The 19,887-nt window shown below is 48.8% G+C and overlaps 1 protein-coding gene across 1 annotated transcript; it reads right to left on the reverse strand.

Annotated features, from left to right (window-relative positions):
• Window positions 1–16,641: 16,641 nt before the first annotated feature.
• LOC141735534 (adenosine 5'-monophosphoramidase HINT1-like) lies at window positions 16,642–19,063 on the reverse strand. Its single transcript, XM_074568492.1, has 3 exons — window positions 18,967–19,063; window positions 17,802–17,906; window positions 16,642–16,980 (listed from the first exon to the last, which is right to left on the reverse strand). Exons 2-3 carry the CDS (start codon window positions 17,868–17,870, stop codon window positions 16,816–16,818), a joined length of 234 nt encoding a protein of 77 aa, XP_074424593.1. The 5' UTR covers window positions 17,871–17,906; window positions 18,967–19,063; the 3' UTR covers window positions 16,642–16,815.
• Window positions 19,064–19,887: the final 824 nt, after the last annotated feature.

The following is a 19,887-nucleotide window of genomic DNA, read 5'->3' on the forward strand; positions in this document are numbered from 1 at the left end:
GTGACCCAAGTGCAGGACCCGGCACTTGGCCTTGTTGAACCTCATACCATCGGCCTCGGCCCATCGATCCAGCCTGTCCAGATCCCTCTGTAGAGCCATCCTACCCTCAAGCAGATCGACGCTCCCGCCCAACTTGGTGTCGGCTGCAAACTTACTGAGTGAGGGTGCACTCGATCCCCTCGTCCAGGTCGTTGAGAAAGATATTAAACAGAACCGGCCCCGGTACTGAGCCCTGGGGAACACCACTTGTGACCGGCCGCCAACTGGATTTAACTCCGTTCACCACAACTCTCTGGGCCCGGCCCTCCAGCCAGTTCTTTACCCAGCAAAGAGTACGCCCGTCCAAGCCATGAGCAGCCAGTTTCTCCAGGAGAACGCTGTGGGAAACGGTGTCAAAGGCTTTACTAAAGTCTAGGTAGACGAATTTCTATTTTCCCATTTCTTACACGTGGGAATCGAGAGCTCTTGTGCTCGAAGAAAAAACGTCCTGAAAGAGCTGCCAGCTCCCTTCTGCTCCTTCTGCACAGGGGCTTCCAACTCCTCCTGTTTGTTACCTGTGCTGCGCGCAGTGGTATAGAGGCACTTCAGTTGGGCTGCCGACCGTGTCGCCTTTCTGGAGGATCAAGCCCCAAGTCCTTTGCGGCATTTCTCAGGGGTTCCCCTGTTGGTTCCTAACGCATCAGCAGCCCCTGGCTCTTCTCTGTTGCTCAGAACTCCATCCCCTTCCCCCGCTGAGCCTAGTTTAAAGCCCTCCTTGTAAGTCCGGCCAGCTTGTTGGCAAAGACCCTCTTGCCCCGCTTGGTCAGGCGAATCCCATCAGCTCCCAACAGACCCGGCTTCTCAAAGGTACACCCGTGATCACAGAAGCCAAAACCTCGCGTATGGCACCAGCTACGCAGCCAGGCATTCACCTGTTCAATTCGTCTCCTCCTTCCTTGACCCCTCCCTCTGACTGGGAGGAGAGAGGAGACCACCACCTGTGCTCCTGATCCTTTTAACATTGCTCCGAGGGACATAAAGTCTCTTTGGAGGGTTCTAAGTTGCCTCGTCAGACCCTACGCGGAATAGTAGGAGCGCATGATAACCTGCAGGGATCAACAGGCTCGGCAGCCTCTCGGCGATGCCACGGATGCGAGCCCCTGGTAGGCAGCAGACTTCTCGAGAGAAATCGCCTGGACGGCAAACGGGTGCGTCGGTGCCTCTCAGTAGGGGATCTCCAATTGCTAACACCTTACGTGCTTTTCTGGTGGCACTGGTTCTGATGCGGGCGGGAGGTTGGGTCAGCTTTGCGTGGTTGGCTTGGCCAAGTTAACCAAGCTCACACCCACCTCCTTATAGCTGTTCCTGGGTTCCCAACACGCGCACACAAAGAGCATCCAACAGGCTCCGCACATTTTCATCCCTTCGCACGCAGGAGTTCCGGTGCCTTGTCTCTTTCATTACCAAGTGAGAACAAAGGGAGACTAGAGCCCTCTGCTCACAAGAGCCTCTTATTGCTCAGAAAGAAGGCTTTTTCTCTTGAAATTTCCCCCCCCTCGAAGCAACTGGATCCCCAGCGATTTCCCGACTTTCCTGTCTCCAAAACCCCAGTCACTATCGTTCCTTAAAGCACCAACCCCCTTCAACACTTCTACATGGAGGAATCTGCCCTTTAGGCTTTGTGATGGATTGACCTCGGCCGGCTGTCAGGGGCCCGCCCAGCCGCTCTCTCACTGCCCCTCCTCAACAGGACAGGGGGAGAAAATAGGATGAAAAAGTTCCTTCAGGAAACATCCACCGGCCGGACCCACAGGCAGCAGGGAAATACCTGCCCCGGACAGCGCTTTGCCCTTTCTTCAATAGGTTTTCCCAGGGGCGCCCCCGGCTTCGCTGAGCCGCTCAGCTTTGGCCTGCGGCAAGTCCAGTGCCTAGCTGGCTGGCACCAGCTGCGTCCAGCACAGGGCAGACCCTGGCCTCTTCTCACACAGGCTACCCCCGCAGGCCGCACCTGGAGCGCCGTGTCCAGTTCTGGTCCCCACAATTCAAAAAAGAGACGCAGACCGACTGGGGAAGGTCCCAAGGAGGGCCGCAAAGATGACCAAAGGGCTGGAGAACCTGCCCTAGGAGGAAAGGCTGAAGGAGTTGGGTCTCTTCTCCCTTGCAGAAGAGAAGGCTCGCGGGGGAGGGAACCTCATCGCAGTCTGCCAGTACTTAAAGGGCGGCTACAAAGAAGAGGACGGAGGCTTTCCCACAAAAGCACCCTTGTATGGCATGCCTGTAGCGTCGCATACAGTATTTTCTAAAGGTGTTGCAGCAGCAGCCGCCTACACTGGCTTTACGTACATTTGCGTACCGCTTCCAAAGAGCCAAGAGTCTGCTTCCTACAGGACGCAGGAGACTGCTAAGCCGTCCCAGCGTCACGCTTCAAATGACTGGCCAAATCACTATCTATCTATAGAACACTGTTAACAGACCGACCCAGTCCACGTACTTACACTCCGGGGAGACGCCGTTTTAACTTGCGGAACTATTTCCCTCAGTAAGACGCACAAGACGGAGGTGAGATCCCCATGCTAAATCTTTATTGTGCAACTGCTGCTCACAGCTTTTATTACCTTCCACAGACACGCGGCACAAAACATTCGACATCAACAGTGCCTAGATCGACGGGCAACAGACGAAATCCATTCAGCGGCGATTTGTACACGTGCAGCAGCTCTTGCGGTGCAAAAATCTCAGCCAGGCGGCCAGCCCAACTGACGGCCACCCAGAATACGTGTTTGTGATAAATGATTTAATCGCAAACAGGATTCCAATTAGAATTTATAATTTATTAAAGGAATAAAGGCAAGCAAACAGCGCTGGGTGTGCCGGGAGTCTCTGCCCAACCAAGACACACACCTTACAGACCCCATTTTTGGTTTATATCTCCTATACTAATACATATTCATAACTGTCTCTAAAATGGTTGGCCCTTGCCAAAAATGGGTGTATCCCCCCTCTTACAGGTCACTATGCAGATAACAACAGGACCGGTTTAAGTTGGTATTCTAGAATGTTCGCCAGGTGGCTCCTGCAAAACACAGACACGATAGACACACCGTCTCGTCTGCGGCCATACAGACAAAACAATCAAAGGTCACACTTCACCCTGTGGCCCTAACACTGTTCCACACTGACACGAATCAGTTAAGCACATTTCACAATCCCCCATTTTCTTTTTCTACGGCATTGATTCGTGTTTTTGTTTCCAACCGAGTTAATACTTGCCGAATTGGTATTAGTTTCGAATCTTCTTTTGTCTTTAGTATCATCAGGGAAAGAGTTTTCTCTTTCCCTGGTTCTGAATCAACAGGTACTGTAGCTATCTGCATTCCTTGTATAACTGAGTGTATTAGTCTAATAAAACAAGGTATAAAACATGGAATTATTAACAATCCTGCAAATGCCCCCAATATAACAATCCCGATTTTAGTAAGCCAATCACCTCCCGTAAAGTTTTCCCAGAATCCTTCTAGGTCGACTCCAGTCCAAGTCTGAACTGGGACATGTGCAATTTTCTTCATTTCTTTTACAAGTTCATTTACAGCTTCCCCTTCATCATCAATTTCTAAACAACAATTACTAAGGTTAAACTTCCCACAAACACCTCCCTCTTGTGCTAGCAAATAATCCAGGGCTAAGCGATTTTGATACAAAGCAGTTCTCATCTTGGTATTTTGTCTCGCAATTCGTCCAAGGGCATCTCCAGTTGTATTTACAATTATTTCTAATACAGCTTGTAATCTAATTATTCTATTTAGCATATATATTGGAGTTCTATAGCCCCAGGATCCATCTTCTGCCCATGTGGCTGGACCATAGTAGGCAATGACTCTTTCGGGAGGCCAATCTTTATCTTTCCAATGTCCAATTTGTAGACTCCGTTTATAGTGCCTTTTTCTTAATTCACCAGCTTCAGCATACACTTGGACTCCCAATCGCTCTCCTCGATTTATAGGTAACAGGAAAAAACTGGGCCTTATAATTCCCAATACACAGGATCCCGTCCAATTTTGTGGCAAAAACGCATAAGCTAGTTTACCACAAATCCAATAATGTCCTTCAGGAGTGGGCCATCCATTTGGTATGTTTGTTCCATTGGTCCAATTTTTAAACTGATCACTCATTTCCCATGGACTCCCCCACTTATCCCATTTATTCTGAGTTTCGTTCCATAGGTAACCTCCTTCACACTCTAGATTACCTACTTGTTTTCCATTCTCTTTTAAATTTTGCCAACAACTCCTTCCAATTATACTCGTTTGAAGTACCCACTGTTGTTTCCTGTTACCCTTTCCCATTGCTTTCCATATTTGAGGATTACTAATGTTGCTCTCCATGGCCTCCCATGGCCATCGTTCACCTTGGTTTGTTCCACCACAAACATAACAATTAGTTACATTTAATGACTTAGCAATGTTTTCAGCAAGATTTACAAATAGATTTTTAGCAACTGTGGGAATTTCATATTCCACTCCTGTTTCTATTTCATGATAAAATGAGTTAAATAGTAGTCTGTGCTGTACCGATTCCCTTATTCTTTCTTTTATTTCGATATTAATAATTACACCCGGATCTTCTCCAGGTCCATATATCTTAAGTCCAATTTTATTTACTTTCTTTTGCTTCCAAATTTCTAAATTTATTAGGGTTAAATTTATTAGATTGCAGGTACGGGTTGTACAATTACTATCTGTTTGTATCTTTGTGATTGAAGCTTGTAAATTCCCACACTGTCTATCATATCCCCAGCCTGCAGTGTCCCAACATACACAAGACCACCCTCTTCTTCCACACAGGTGTGCTGATTGATATCTCACTGTTTGACTAGGTGTATAATCAGGATTTATGTCACATTGGTGTCCCCCTGGGCAAATATATTTTGGTTGATTACTATAGTACCGTCTCCACTCTAAACTCCCGCAATTAGTGTCTAGATCATCATCTATAATGTCGCACGCATCAAAAATTACCGACACCGATGTACTTAAATTGGTTATAACCTCACTTGTTCCTATTAGTCTTCCTACTTCCGAATTTGTCTTCATTTCTACCCAATATTGATAGGGGAGTTCCTTTGGATCATAGCACACAATCCTCTCTTCGTCTTTGCATAAAGTATATTGGGTTAGATTATAAATGCAGCTTCCTATTTTCTGGCCTTTACAGTCATAAATAGTATGATAAACCAAAGTCTGGGAACTTACCCGTCCCCTCCTAGTAGTTACTACGCACTGGCTGCAGTTGTTTGCCATAACCAGAGTCAAGGAGCTTACCCCAAATAGGACCAGAAGAGGTCCGGTCAGGGCCATAGTGATCGGCGGTCACAGCCCGAAGGGGTTGCAGCCCTTGGCAGACCTTTCAAGCCGCACCACTCGTTCCCCTCCGGTCTTGCCCTCTTCCTTAATCTTTTAAGGGGTAACCTTTAATCAAGAAACACTCTTTGATTAAATTGACAACAATAAAGCCTAACCCATGGTAGGTTATATAGGGGAGTGGTGGCCCCACAGCGAATGCACAAAAATTCTAAACTGTTTCCTAGATCCTTGACTTCTTTTTTGGAAAATGATATATTTTAAAACATGTAGAACACTTTGCCCTTAAAAATAAACAACACCGTTTACACAATGGACTAAATTACCTTTCCTAATAGGTATTTATCCCTGTCCACTAATTCTACAGGAGTAGTTACAATGAAATTCCCACAGCAACTTAGCTTATGCTTCTTGATGAAGGTCTCTTTAAGTTTGTCTGATGGTTAGCTTGGCTTCTCCGGGCTCAGATGTGACTCTCCACTCCTTCACTGGACCTTTCACTCGCGACACATGTGTCCATCCTTTTTCAGCAGTTCTCACAGCCGTTTCTGTAGTTAATAAAACAAGAAAAGGCCCTTCCCAGAGGGGAGATAGGGTTTCTTCTTTCCATGTTTTTATCAGAACCTTATCTCCCGGTTTTAATTGATGAATTGCAAATCCTAATGGTGGTGTTTGAGCCATCATCCCAATCTCTCGTAGTTCTTTTAACCTTTTTCCAATGGTTATTATATATTTTTGGATACTATAATCTTCAACTACATTATTCCCCAGGGGCATCCCTTGGGAGTAAGGCATTCCATATAACATTTCATATGGCGATAATCCAGTCTCACTGTGTGGCTTAGTTCTTATGTTTAATAGTGCCAATGGTAGGCATTTCGTCCAGGACATCTGTGTCTCAATCATTAATTTAGCCAATTGCTGTTTTATTGTTTGATTCATTCTTTCTACTTTCCCTGAGCTTTGTGGGTGCCACGGAGTGTGGTATTCCCATTGAATACCTAATGATTGACATAATAATTTTATTATTTTAGAAGTAAAATGTGTGCCCTGATCAGAATCAATATACTGGATTATCCCATATCTAGGTATTAAGTGTTCTAATAAGATTTTTACTACCATCTGTGCCGTAGCTCGTGCTACAGGGTAAGCTTCTACCCATTGTGTTAAATGATCTACTATTACTAGTAAATATTTTATTCTCCCTACCTTAGGCAATTCAGTAAAATCGACTTGTATTCTTTCAAAAGGTCTATAAGCTGTTTTCCTTCCTCCCGTGGCTGCTTGTCGAAACACTTCCTTGTTTACTTTTTGACAAGTTAAACATCCTCGCGTGATTTGCTTTGCTATTTCAAAAATCCCAATACAGCCAAATTGTTTAAGGAAATGATCACTTATCGCCTTTGTACCCCAATGTGTTTGTGTGTGTAATCGTTCTAACATTTGCCTGGCATAAGCTTTTGGCAACATCTCTCGCCCGTCGGGCAGCATCCATTTTCCCTGTTCTAACTTAGCTCCTATTTTCTCTAATTTTGCCTGTTCCTCAGGGGTAAATTTCTTCTCTTTCTCCTCTAGTTCTTTTTCACTAATGTCTCCTTGTACTTGTACTACATTAATTTTAGCGACCTGAGTCCTCAGGGCTGCTTCCTGGGCCTCTCTATCGGCTAGGTTATTCCCTCTGGTTCGATAATCTAATCCCTTTTGGTGTCCTCTCACATGTACCACTGCTATCTCCTTTGGTTTTCTTAACGCCTTTAAAATTTTCACTATTAGTTCTTGATGTATTAGATTCCTTCCTTGGGTATTAATTAAACCTCTTTCCTCCCAAATTTTTCCAAAAGTGTGAACTACTCCATACGCATATTTAGAATCCGTAAATATGGTCCCGCTTTTTCCTTGTAATAATTCCAGGGCTCTACAAAGGGCATACAGCTCACAAGCTTGAGCTGACCATGATGGACTCAGAGGTCCTGATTCTATAAGTTCTAAATTTTTATTAATTATGGCATATCCTGATTTTCTCCTCCCTTCCACCACACGGGAGGAGCCATCTACAAATAACACTTCTGCATTTTCTAACTCAGTATCTCTTAAGTCTGGCCTCACCTTAGTCTGGGTCTCAATTACCTCTAAACAATTATGTTGTACTTCCTTTGATGGCTCTCCAAACAAAAACTGTGCTGGACTCTGAGCAGAAGTCACCCTCAGTTCTAAATCGGGGGAGTCTATTAATATTGCTTCATATTCCAAGATCCGGCTGTCCGTTAACCATTTTTCTGCCTTTTGTTGTAAAACACTCCTGACATTGTGTGGGGTATACACTTTTAAAGGAGCACTAAAGGTAATTTTCCGAACTTCCTCTATTAATAATGCGGTAGCTACCAAAGCTTGGAGACAAGCAGGCCATCCTCTACTTACTGGATCAAGTAATTTAGAACAGTACCCCACAGGTATTTTTATTCCTGCCCAGTCTTGAGTAAGAACTCCATATGCTGTCTGATTTGATGTATTCACAAAAAGATGGAAAGGTTTTTCTAGATCTGGGAGGCTCAATACAGGTGCTTGTATTAATGCCTTTTTTATTTCCTCGAATTTCTGGTCATCTTCTGTAAACCACTTAAGTTGGTTACTAGTTAATTTTTCATATAGAAATTTTACCTTGTCACTATAATTTTCAAGCCATGATCTACAATATCCTAATAATCCCAATATTTGCCGAACCTCCTTTTTAGTTTGCGGGGGTCTTAAAGATAGAATCCCAGATATCCTATCAGAATCTAGTTTCTTCTTTCCCTTACTTAGCCAATGTCCTAAGTATTTTACTTCCTGTTCTACAAACTGTAGTTTTGATCGGGACACCTTCAATCCCTTCTCCCCTAGAAAATTTAACAATTTAATAGTAGCTTCTCGGGTCCCCTCTTCAGTTTCTCCTGCTACTAATAAATCATCTACATATTGCAATAATTTTATCTCCTGGGGTAATGCAAAATCCTGTAAGATTTTCTCTAAAGTTTGCCCAAATAAATTTGGTGACTCCGTAAACCCCTGTGGTAATACCGTCCATCTTAATTGCTGTTTCCGTCCCGTTTCGGGGTCCTCCCACTCGAAAGCAAAATAATCTCTAGATCCCTCGTCCAGAGGACAGGCCCCAAAAGCGTCTTTCAAATCTATCACACTATACCAAGTATGTCTGGGAGAAATATAACTTAATAAAGTATAGGGATTTGCCACTACAGGGAATTTAGTAATCGTTCGCTGATTTACAGCTCTTAAATCCTGTACCATTCTGTATGACCCGTCCGGTTTCTTTACAGGGAGGATGGGTGTATTATGAGGTGACATACATGGTTCCAAGGTTCCTTTTTCCAAAAGTCTGTCAACTACAGGTTTTAATCCTTTTCGACCCTCCATGGGTATAGGGTATTGCTTGATTCTAATCGAACGATGTGGATCTATTATTTGAACGCTTATGGGGTTCATTTTTATTTTTCCAGTTTCCCCTTCTTTATACCACACCGAGGGGTTAATAGCTTCTTCATCCTCCTGTGTTAAAGTATATAATTTGATCTGCAGTTTGTTCCCCTGACTCTGAATGCTCAAGTTTAACTTCAAAATCAGATCCCTTCCTAGTAAATTGTATTCCGCTTCAGGGAGCAAAAGTAAGTCGTTAAGACAAATTTTCTTTTCTGTTTCTACTTCTACATCTTTCAAGATAGGGACTTTAAAAGGTTCTCCTTTTGCCCCGACTACTGACATATAATTCTTCCCTATCTCTATTCCTTTTGGAAGTTTCTGAATGGTTGATTTTTCAGCTCCTGTATCCACTAAAAATAAAACCTCCTCCTTATGGGGACCTATTAATAATTTTATCAAGGGCTCTGTTGATGTTGAAGTCCCCAAAAGATATAGCCCCTGACACCCCTATTCTTCTTTGAACATTTTCTCATCTTGTTCTCGCTTACGACAGTTCCTCTGAACACGTCCCCTCTTGTTACAGTAGTAACAGACAGGAATTGTGAATCTCTCCCTATGAGGCTGTCCTCTGGGTGTCTGCTCTATTCTTTTTTCCCTTTTCTCTCTAAACGGATTCTGATTTTTCTGACTTTCTTTTACTGCTGCTACAAAAATTTTTGCCTTTACTTTCTGTTTTTCTTCGTCCCTTCTAACATATACCTTCTGGGCTTCTCTAAGTAACTCCTCTAATCCTCTTTCTTGCCAGTCCTCAAGTTTTTCTAATTTCTTTCTTATATCCCCCCCAGGATTTGGCTACAAATTGTGTTCTAAGGAGTGCAGTCCCAGCCACTGTATTCGGATCAATTCCAGAATACATTTGCAGGCTTTTCCTCAACCTCTCCAACCATTCTGTAGGAGATTCGTCTTTTCCTTGTTGTTCATTAGACGCTTTATTAATGTTTTGCCCTCGGGGAACCGCTTCCCTTATTCCCTGTATTATTAATGTTCTCAAATCCCTCATGTTCTGTCTCCCTTGGGGTTGTTGATGATCCCAATGGGGATCCACATTTGGCCATTTCTGATCTCCTGGGGGGTCCTGCCTGATTCTGTCTTTCCCAAATTCTCATTCCAGCTTGTCTAATCATTCCCTTTTCCTCAGCAGTAAATAAGATCCCTAAAATGGATTGTATTTCTTCCCAGGTATAAGTATTAGGTCCTAAAAATTGGCCTAGTTTTTCTGCTACTCCAAGGGGATCATCTAATAGGGTCCCCATTTCTTTCTTGAAATTCCTTACATCTGTGGTATTTAATGGAACTGCCACAAACCCGATGCCTCCCTGATTGCCTCCGAGGGGTACTTCTCGTAAGGGATATAGAGAAGCTCCCCCAGATGTGGCAGTTCTACTTCTCGTACATGCAGCTGGAGGTCGATCTAATTCCGGTGCTGTCGGTGGTGGAGGCAGGGGTAACGGTGGCACTGGTGGGGGTACTACGGCCCCTGGAGGGAGAGCCGCCGTCGGAGGAGGATTGTTAGGATATGGAGGTGGTAAGTTATCCAGTGGTTCCCCTTTATCATCTTTTTCCTTCCCTTTTTCGTCTTTGTTTCCTTCTTCTTTCTCAGACTTTTCATCCGTTTTTAATGTAAGTATTGAAGCCGGAAAAGGACGTGAAGTCCTGATCCATAATCCTGCATAATCACTTTCCTCCTGACTAAAAGGTTCCTTTGAATTAACATATAGATTTAAGGCCTGGCAAATCCAGTCTTCAAAGGATCCAAAAACAGGCCAAAAGACATGTGGTTTTAAAGGTTTCTTCGGCCATTCAATCATACAATAGTGAACTAATTTTAATTTACTTTTTCCTTTTCTGGGGCCCCTTTCATTCCAATTCCTAATCATTATTCCTAATGGACTTTCCAGTGGTATATCTGGTAATTTGCTCCCTTTCCTCTGGTCCTGGGTCTTCGATTTTGTCTGACCCATCTAGGAATTTTACTGTGGCAATTCCTACAGCCCTTGGTTACCAGTAAGAGTGTCTTGCAGGGGGTTTAGGACCTATCACCCACCCACGAATCCTATAGGAATCGCTTCGGTCCTTCACCGGCCAAGTCCCTCGCGGGAGATTGGAACCGCGGTTAGAAGACCTCCACAATCACTTCGGAACCAGGTTCCGTCTCAATCACACTCTTACACACAGGCAACCGAATCCCACCCAATCGAACGGTATACACTTTAAATACTTACGACTCCGTCATCTTCGTTCGGATCTTCGCGCGCAGAATTACGGGTAAAATAAACTGCTGCAGCCGGCAAGGGAGCTCATAAAAATAAAAATCAAAATCTTTTCTTTGCTTGCCTTTACTCAGGTTCAGGATGGCGTTAGTCCCGACCTGACCTGATCAGGAGCCACCTAATGGTGGGGCGCCCCTCCTAGATCAAGTCAGAATTCAGGAACTAAGACCATCCCGGACGAGCCCCCAAATTGTGATAAATGATTTAATCGCAAACAGGATTCCAATTAGAATTTATAATTTATTAAAGGAATAAAGGCAAGCAAACAGCGCTGGGTGTGCCGGGAGTCTCTGCCCAACCAAGACACACACCTTACAGACCCCATTTTTGGTTTATATCTCCTATACTAATACATATTCATAACTGTCTCTAAAATGGTTGGCCCTTGCCAAAAATGGGTGTATCCCCCCTCTTACAGGTCACTATGCAGATAACAACAGGACCGGTTTAAGTTGGTATTCTAGAATGTTCGCCAGGTGGCTCCTGCAAAACACAGACACGATAGACACACCGTCTCGTCTGCGGCCATACAGACAAAACAATCAAAGGTCACACTTCACCCTGTGGCCCTAACACTGTTCCACACTGACACGAATCAGTTAAGCACAATTCACATGTTGTTTAAATAAACTGCACTTTTTTAAGTAGCTAGTCGTTTTGGTTTCTCACTGAACGCGACCAAAGACTCGAGAGTGGCCGTGCTAGTTCATGAGCACGACTAGACTGAAGGTGCAGTCCACTATTAGTGTATCCAAATCGTAACAGTTTAATACATATTAAACGCGATTGGACTGATAGTGCTGAATTGGGCATCACTCAGAATTTAAACCTAGCCGCACCTAGCCTCCCACCTCGGTGAGGAGTGTTAGAACGCAAGGGGGTTTATTTTCTGCCAAAACCGCTTTGCCCCTTTTCACGCAACAGTGGGGGGGCACAGATCGAGATAGGATTTGCGCTAAGCTGGGTAGGAGGCTCGTAGAAAAACAGGCAGTGCCCCCAAAGCTGCCCAAGGGTGGTCTCTGGTGCCCTGCACCCCCGGGGATAGTGAGCAATTTGATTGGTCTACACAACTGTATTGTAACATGTATAAACCCTGCTTTCCTCTGTAGCGGGCTAAGGATATCCTTAGCCGCCTTTGCGGCAAGGGCACGTTGTCGGCTCACGTTCAACTTGATGTCCACCAGGAGCCCCCCACGTCAGCAAAGCTGCTCTCCAGCCAGTCGGCCTCCAGCATCTACTGGTGCATGGGGTTGTTCCTCCCCAGTGCAGGACTTGCGTATGTTCAGGTTCCTCAGGTGGTCTCGAACCGGATCCTTTCCTACGATGGGAGGGACTTTGTTCCCCCAGTCCCTGCCTTGAGGTTCAGGGACTTGAGAGATGCGGGAACAGTGATTGCCGGCGACAACGGAGGAGAAAAATCCTTGAGTGCCTCGGCCTTCTCCATGTCGGTTGGCGCTAGCTCTCCTGTCTTACCTATCGGAGGGGGGTGGGGGTGGTGTGCGTTTTCTTTAGTCTTCCTTTTCTGACCAACGCACCTGTAGAAGCCCTTCTTATGATTCTTCTTCACATCCCTTGCCAAATTCAGCTCCAGCTGTGCCTTAGCTTTCCCGACCCCATCCCTATATTCTTCCCAGGATGCGTGTCTCTGCTTCCACCGCCTACGCATTTCCTCCTTGCGCTTCAGCTCGACCAGAAGGTCCTTACTCAGCCATGCTGGGCTCCTGCCTTCCTTGCCTGATTTCATAGAATCGTCTAGGTCGGAAGGGACCTTTAAGATCATCGAGTCCAACCATTAACCTAACGCTGCCAAAACCACCACCAAACCACGTCCCTAAGCGCCGCGTCTACCCGTCTTTTAAATACCTCCAGGGATGGTGATTCAACCACTTCCCTGGGCAGCCTGGTCCAACGTTCGATAACCCTTTCCGCGAAGAAATTTTTCCTAATATCCGTCCTAAACCTCCCCTGGCGCAACTCGAGGCCATTTCCTCTCGTCCTATCGCCTGTTACTTGGGAGAAGAGACCAACCCCCGCCTCGCTACAGCCTCCTTTCCGGTAGTTGTAGAGAGCGATAAGGTCTCCCCTCAGCCTCCTTTACTCCAGGCTAAGCCACCCCAGTTCCCTCAGCCGCTCCTCATAAGCCTTGTGCTCCAGACCCCTCACCAGCTCCGTTGCCCTTCTCCGGACACGCTCCAGCACCTCCGTGTCTTTCTTGTAGTGAGAGGCCCAAAACTGAACACAGTATTCGAGGTGCGGCCTCAGCGGTGCTGAGTACAGGGGGACAGTCGCTTCCCCAGTCCTGCTCGCCACGCTATTCCTGATACAGGCCAGGATGCTGTTGGCCGCCTTGGCCACCTGGGCACACTGCTGGCTCACATTCAGACGGCTGTCTACCAATACCCCCAGGCTCTTTTCTGCCGGGCAGCTTTCCAGCCACTCTTCCCCAAGCCTGTAGCGTTGCACGGGGTTGTTGTGACCCAAGTGCAGGACCCGGCACTTGGCCTTGTTGAACCTCATACCATCGGCCTCGGCCCATCGATCCAGCCTGTCCAGATCCCTCTGTAGAGCCATCCTACCCTCAAGCAGATCGACGCTCCCGCCCAACTTGGTGTCGGCTGCAAACTTACTGAGTGAGGGTGCACTCGATCCCCTCGTCCAGGTCGTTGAGAAAGATATTAAACAGAACCGGCCCCGGTACTGAGCCCTGGGGAACACCACTTGTGACCGGCCGCCAACTGGATTTAACTCCGTTCACCACAACTCTCTGGGCCCGGCCCTCCAGCCAGTTCTTTACCCAGCAAAGAGTACGCCCGTCCAAGCCATGAGCAGCCAGTTTCTCCAGGAGAACGCTGTGGGAAACGGTGTCAAAGGCTTTACTAAAGTCTAGGTAGACGAATTTCTATTTTCCCATTTCTTACACGTGGGAATCGAGAGCTCTTGTGCTCGAAGAAAAAATGTCCTGAAAGAGCTGCCAGCTCCCTTCTGCTCCTTCTGCACAGGGGCTTCCAACTCCTCCTGTTTGTTACCTGTGCTGCGCGCAGTGGTATAGAGGCACTTCAGTTGGGCTGCCGACCGTGTCGCCTTTCTGAAGGATCAAGCCCCAAGTCCTTTGCGGCATTTCTCAGGGGTTCCCCTGTTGGTTCCTAACGCATCAGCAGCCCCTGGCTCTTCTCCGTTGCTCAGAACTCCATCCCCTTCCCCCGCTGAGCCTAGTTTAAAGCCCTCCTTGTAAGTCCGGCCAGCTTGTTGGCAAAGACCCTCTTGCCCCGCTTGGTCAGGCGAATCCCATCAGCTCCCAACAGACCCGGCTTCTCAAAGGTACACCCGTGATCACAGAAGCCAAAACCTCGCGTATGGCACCAGCTACGCAGCCAGGCATTCACCTGTTCAATTCGTCTCCTCCTTCCTGGACCCCTCCCTCTGACTGGGAGGAGAGAGGAGACCACCACCTGTGCTCCTGATCCTTTTAACATTGCTCCGAGGGACATAAAGTCTCTTTGGAGGGTTCTAAGTTGCCTCGTCAGACCCTACGCGGAATAGTAGGAGCGCATGATAACCTGCAGGGATCACCAGGCTCGGCAGCCTCTCGGCGACGCCACGGATGCGAGCCCCTGGTAGGCAGCAGACTTCTCGAGAGAAATCGCCTGGACGGCAAACGGGTGCGTCGGTGCCTCTCAGTAGGGGATCTCCAATTGCTAACACCTTACGTGCTTTTCTGGTGGCACTGGTTCTGATGCGGGCGGGAGGTTGGGTCAGCTTTGCGTGGTTGGCTTGGCCAAGTTAACCAAGCTCACACCCACCTCCTTATAGCTGTTCCTGGGTTTCCAACACGCGCACACAAAGAGCATCCAACAGGCTCCGCACATTTTCATCCCTTCGCACGCAGGAGTTCCGGTGCCTTGTCTCTTTCATTACCAAGTGAGAACAAAGGGAGACTAGAGCCCTCTGCTCACAAGAGCCTCTTATTGCTCAGAAAGAAGGCTTTGTCTCTTGAAATTTCCCCCCCTCGAAGCAACTGGATCCCCAGCGATTTCCCGACTTTCCTGTCTCCAAAACGTCCTGTCTCCAAAACCCCAGTCACTATCGTTCCTTAAAGCACCAACCCCCTTCAACACTTCTACATGGAGGAATCTGCCCTTTAGGCTTTGTGATGGATTGACCTCGGCCGGCTGTCAGGGGCCCGCCCAGCCGCTCTCTCACTGCCCCTCCTCAACAGGACAGGGGGAGAAAATAGGATGAAAAAGTTCCTTCAGGAAACATCCACCGGCCGGACCCACAGGCAGCAGGGAAATACCTGCCCCGGACAGCGCTTTGCCCTTTCTTCAATAGGTTTTCCCAGGGGCGCCCCCGGCTTCGCTGAGCCGCTCAGCTTTGGCCTGCGGCAAGTCCAGTGCCTAGCTGGCTGGCACCAGCTGCGTCCAGCACAGGGCAGACCCTGGCCTCTTCTCACACAGGCTACCCCCGTAGGCCGCACCTGGAGCGCCGTGTCCAGTTCTGGTCCCCACAATTCAAAAAAGAGACGCAGACCGACTGGGGAAGGTCCCAAGGAGGGCCGCAAAGATGACCAAAGGGCTGGAGAACCTGCCCTAGGAGGAAAGGCTGAAGGAGTTGGGTCTCTTCTCCCTTGCAGAAGAGAAGGCTCGCGGGGGAGGGAACCTCATCGCAGTCTGCCAGTACTTAAAGGGCGGCTACAAAGAAGAGGACGGAGGCTTTCCCACAAAAGGTCGGACGCAGCGTTCAAGGGCAACGAAGGATGGCCCTGCTTTCCCATGCCCGTCTCCCTTTTTTAATAGCTGTTAAAGAAAGATGAAGTTGGCTGTCTCCCTGCGACGTAGCTTTGGTTTGGGTCTGGCTGGGATGGAAGGTAACTTTCCCCACAGCAGCCCTCATAGTGCTGTGCTTCGTAGCTGTAGCTGGAAGGGTGTTGATAACACACCAGTGTTCTGGCTACTGCCGAGCAGTGCTCCCACAGCACGGAGGCTGTCTCTCCAGCCACCCCCACCCCCACAGTCCAGTAAGCTGGGGGTGGGCAAGAGGCTGGCAGGGGACACAGCCAGGACAGCTGACCCAAATGGACCAAGAGAGATATTCCACCGTGCTATGGAAGCACCACAGCTGCCATTCAGACCAATTGTTTTCTCCTACCACGTCCCTCCTCAGCAGAAAAGGGATTATCAACGGGGCCTTATCACGCAGCCCTTGATGAAGTGCTCCAACAGGAGTTGGATGCTTCCAACGCATTGCACTGTGCCGAAAGCACCCTTGTATGGCATGCCTGTAGCGTCGCATACAGTATTTTCTAAAGGTGTTGCAGCAGCAACCGCCTACACTGGCTTTACGTACATTTGCGTACCGCTTCCAAAGAGCCAAGAGTCTGCTTCCTACAGGACGCAGGAGACTGCTAAGCCGTCCCAGCGTCACGCTTCAAATGACTGGCCAAATCACTATCTATCTATAGAACACTGTTAACAGACCGACACAGTCCACGTACTTACACTCCGGGGAGACGCCGTTTTAACTTGCGGAACTATTTCCCTCAGTAAGACGCACAAGACAGAGGTGAGATCCCCATGCTAAATCTTTATTGTGCAACTGCTGCTCACAGCTTTTATTACCTTCCACAGACACGCGGCACAAAACATTCGACATCAACAGTGCCTAGATCGACGGGCAACAGACGAAATCCATTCAGCGGCGATTTGTACACGTGCAGCAGCTCTTGCGGTGCAAAAATCTCAGCCAGGCGGCCAGCCCAACCGACGGCCACCCAGAATACGTAGATGTACGTGACAGACAGGCTGCCCACCCTCGGGCCCTTCATCCGCAACCATCCGGAATCCATCGGTCAGGCCCAGGTGAGCAGCACGCTGCTTGCCAACAATCATTAAATGCCCAAGAAGCTGGAGAAGGAAGTACAAAACCATAAATAAGTAAAATAAAAAGCCACACACAAGAAGGGGAGAGGGCAGGGAGGGGAGGAATGAGAGCAGAGAAGCACCCAGAGAAACCAGTTAGCCAACTCCTAGCAATTCAACCACTGCGCTTCAAATTACTGTCTGTCCGCCTGCAACCGGCATTTCCCAAGCAAAGCTACAAAGACCGATTACGCACACTGTAGGGGGGGGGGGGGGGGGGGGAAGAAAGAGGGCTACGCAATTGTTTTCAAGCTAGACAGTAACAGACTACAAAACAGCCACAGAAGCTAAGTTTGTCTCCGGGTTAAAGCCCCCCGTTATCTCTTCAGGCAACATACGCAACTCGGGTGGAAAATAAGCTTCAGGCTGCCTTTTGCGTGGGTTTACAAAGTCTCTGAACTTGACTTTTATAGCCAAAAGCGAAGCATCCAGCACCTCTCGACCAGCTTTGCCCTTCCTCACCCCCGACCTGCCAAAAACCCCAAGCCCTCTTCTCCGTATTAGAAGAAGTACTACTCCTCCTCTTGCTCTAAACCGTGACAGTAGGCATCACCCTGCGCTCCAAAACAACACTGCATTTTGCACCAGGAGTACGTACCCAGGGATGAGCATTGCTTTATATCGCTACTTTCGGTCAAAAAGCTCAGCTCCATTACAAGCCAGAGAGAAAAGATTATAGCGCCAGAAAACCCAAACCAGCCTACCGTGCCCTATCAAGAGGAAAAGGGGGGATGGGAAAGAGTCTACTAAATTAGGAACTAACGACAGGTACAGTTTAGCGTACAGAAAGCTTCCACAGTACTTACACATTCACCAGGATCTTCTGCTTCGCATAACCTCATAATTGCCTCCTTAGGCATGGCTAGGAAAAGCATCGGAGCTTGGGGTGAAAGATCACGGAACGCAAGGCGCTGGAGGAAGAGTAAACAGTTAAAACGTCATTGGCTTCAGAGAAAGGTAATAATAGCTTAAGCAAATCAATATGCCCCACTGAACTCCTACAGAAGCAGACTACCGGATACCCCAAACGCAAGCCGAAACGTTGATTTTTCTTACGCGATATTAATGCTTTCTGTACAAAAAAATACAACGTCTTTACAGAGCCCCCTCCAGAAGTGGGATTCAGCATGCAAGGTGATGGGGGCAAGGAGGCGGGCCAGTACTTCAGACTAGCGACCTCCAGTACGTTTTAATTCGGGTCGATCGTTTCCTAAGGATGACGAGTTTCTGGATTTACTTTTTTGGTAAAGAAAAATAAGAAAAGCTGTAACAATCCAGTTTGGGGGCGCAGAACCAAAGCCTAGCACAGCAGAGCTGCGAAATCTCTACAGTGCTATTAGGAGGCACATCAAGACCTGCGTTTCTCCTACGCAGAACTAACTCATTACGGTCACCACTCAGACGTTCACCGTTTACATACATACGCCTGGAATCCCCGAGGAGACTGACTGCGTGCGCTTAATCTAAGGTTTCAAGACTGTCGTCCTACACGAGGTAGGACCACTCGCATCCCTCGGCAGCAAACTTTGCACGACTTGCAGTGCCAAAGGGATATCACGCGGCAAACGTCTGCGGCTGCCACCAAGTGCCTTACCGTCAGAGGCCCTCCTCTACGCACGCACGCACGCGACACGGCGGGGCTGGGAACCGAGGCGAGCCGGCCAGCACCAGCAACCCAGTACGCGCCGCGGCAGCCGGGGGCGGGGGGGCCGCACCGAAGAAGCGCGATGTTATAGGGATCGCGCAGTAGAGAGCGCCACAACCCAGAGAGGCCCCGTCCCTCCACCGCCCGCCCGCAGCAAGGCCGCCACCCGCCCTGCCGCGCTCCCGGGCACCGCGCAACGGGTCCTCGGCTCAGGGTGCCTGCGAGCGCGGGGGGAGGGGGGGACGGGGGGAGGGAGGAGGAACCGCGCTCAGAGCAAAGCCGCGGCTACCTCCTCGTCCTCGTAGGCGACGTTGGCGGGGAAGCACCTTGCCGATGATCTTCCCGAAAACACTGCGGGTGGCGGCGGCACTAGGCCGGGCGGCCCGCGCCCCAATAAGCTCGTCGGCCACGACAACGCCCCTTGTCGCCCCCGCGCTTCCTCCACTCGGCCAGGCCCTCCGCGGCGCCCATTGGGCCGCCAGATGGCCGCCGGCCGATCCCGCGTCTCGATTGGCTGTCTCGTCTGTCGTTTTCGCTTGTCCCCGGCCCCCCGGCGGGTCCGCCCTCGTCGACCTGGTGCTTAGCGGGGCTCAGGGAGTTTGCGTGCCCTGGGGGCGCGGAGGGATCCGACCTGGGGGCGGAGGGAGAAGACGTTGGGCCAGTCCGCGGAGGGATCCGTGCCGTGTAGTGCTGCGACCCTGTGGGCGGGCGACGAGGTCTCAGAAGAGGCTGTTGTAGCTACAAGTACTATTGACTGTTATTTATTACCGCGTCAACTCCACCCCAAACGTGCTTGTGGCTTTTTGGTGCTGCTCCCTCCAGTCAAAGGACTGCTTTTGCCAGGGCAGGGCAGGCCTTAACTTTTCAGAACACTCCCCAGAACCGACAGAAGTTGCTCTCAATTGTTCCCTGCAAGCCCCGCTTGGATTGCAGACGTTTCTAAGCTGCGCGCCTCCTGGGAGAAAATACAATACAAAGCGTGTCTTCAGCACTGGTGGCTCGAGGGCTGTGGGTGTGGGTGTGTGTGGGGGGCGCAGATCGAGATAGGATTTGCGCTAAGCTGGGTAGGAGGCTCGTAGAAAAACAGGCAGTGCCCCCAAAGCTGCCCAAGGGTGGTCTCTGGTGCCCTGCACCCCCGGGGATAGTGAGCAATTTGATTGGTCTACACAACTGTATTGTAACATGTATAAACCCTGCTTTCCTCTGTAGCGGGCTAAGGATATCCTTAGCCGCCTTTGCGGCAAGGG

This window comes from Larus michahellis, chromosome W, assembly GCF_964199755.1.
Source record: "Larus michahellis chromosome W, bLarMic1.1, whole genome shotgun sequence".
NCBI lineage: Eukaryota > Metazoa > Chordata > Aves > Charadriiformes > Laridae > Larus > Larus michahellis.

Coding starts and splice junctions, on each gene's coding strand:
- LOC141735534 (XM_074568492.1), bottom strand. CDS start 17,870: ATGCTTTTCCTAGCCATGCCTAAGGAGGCAATTATGAGGTTATGCGAA. Junction 16,981..17,801: donor CAGAAGATCCTGGTGAATGT/GTAAGTACTGTG, acceptor TTCCTTCTCCAG/CTTCTTGGGCATTTAATGAT.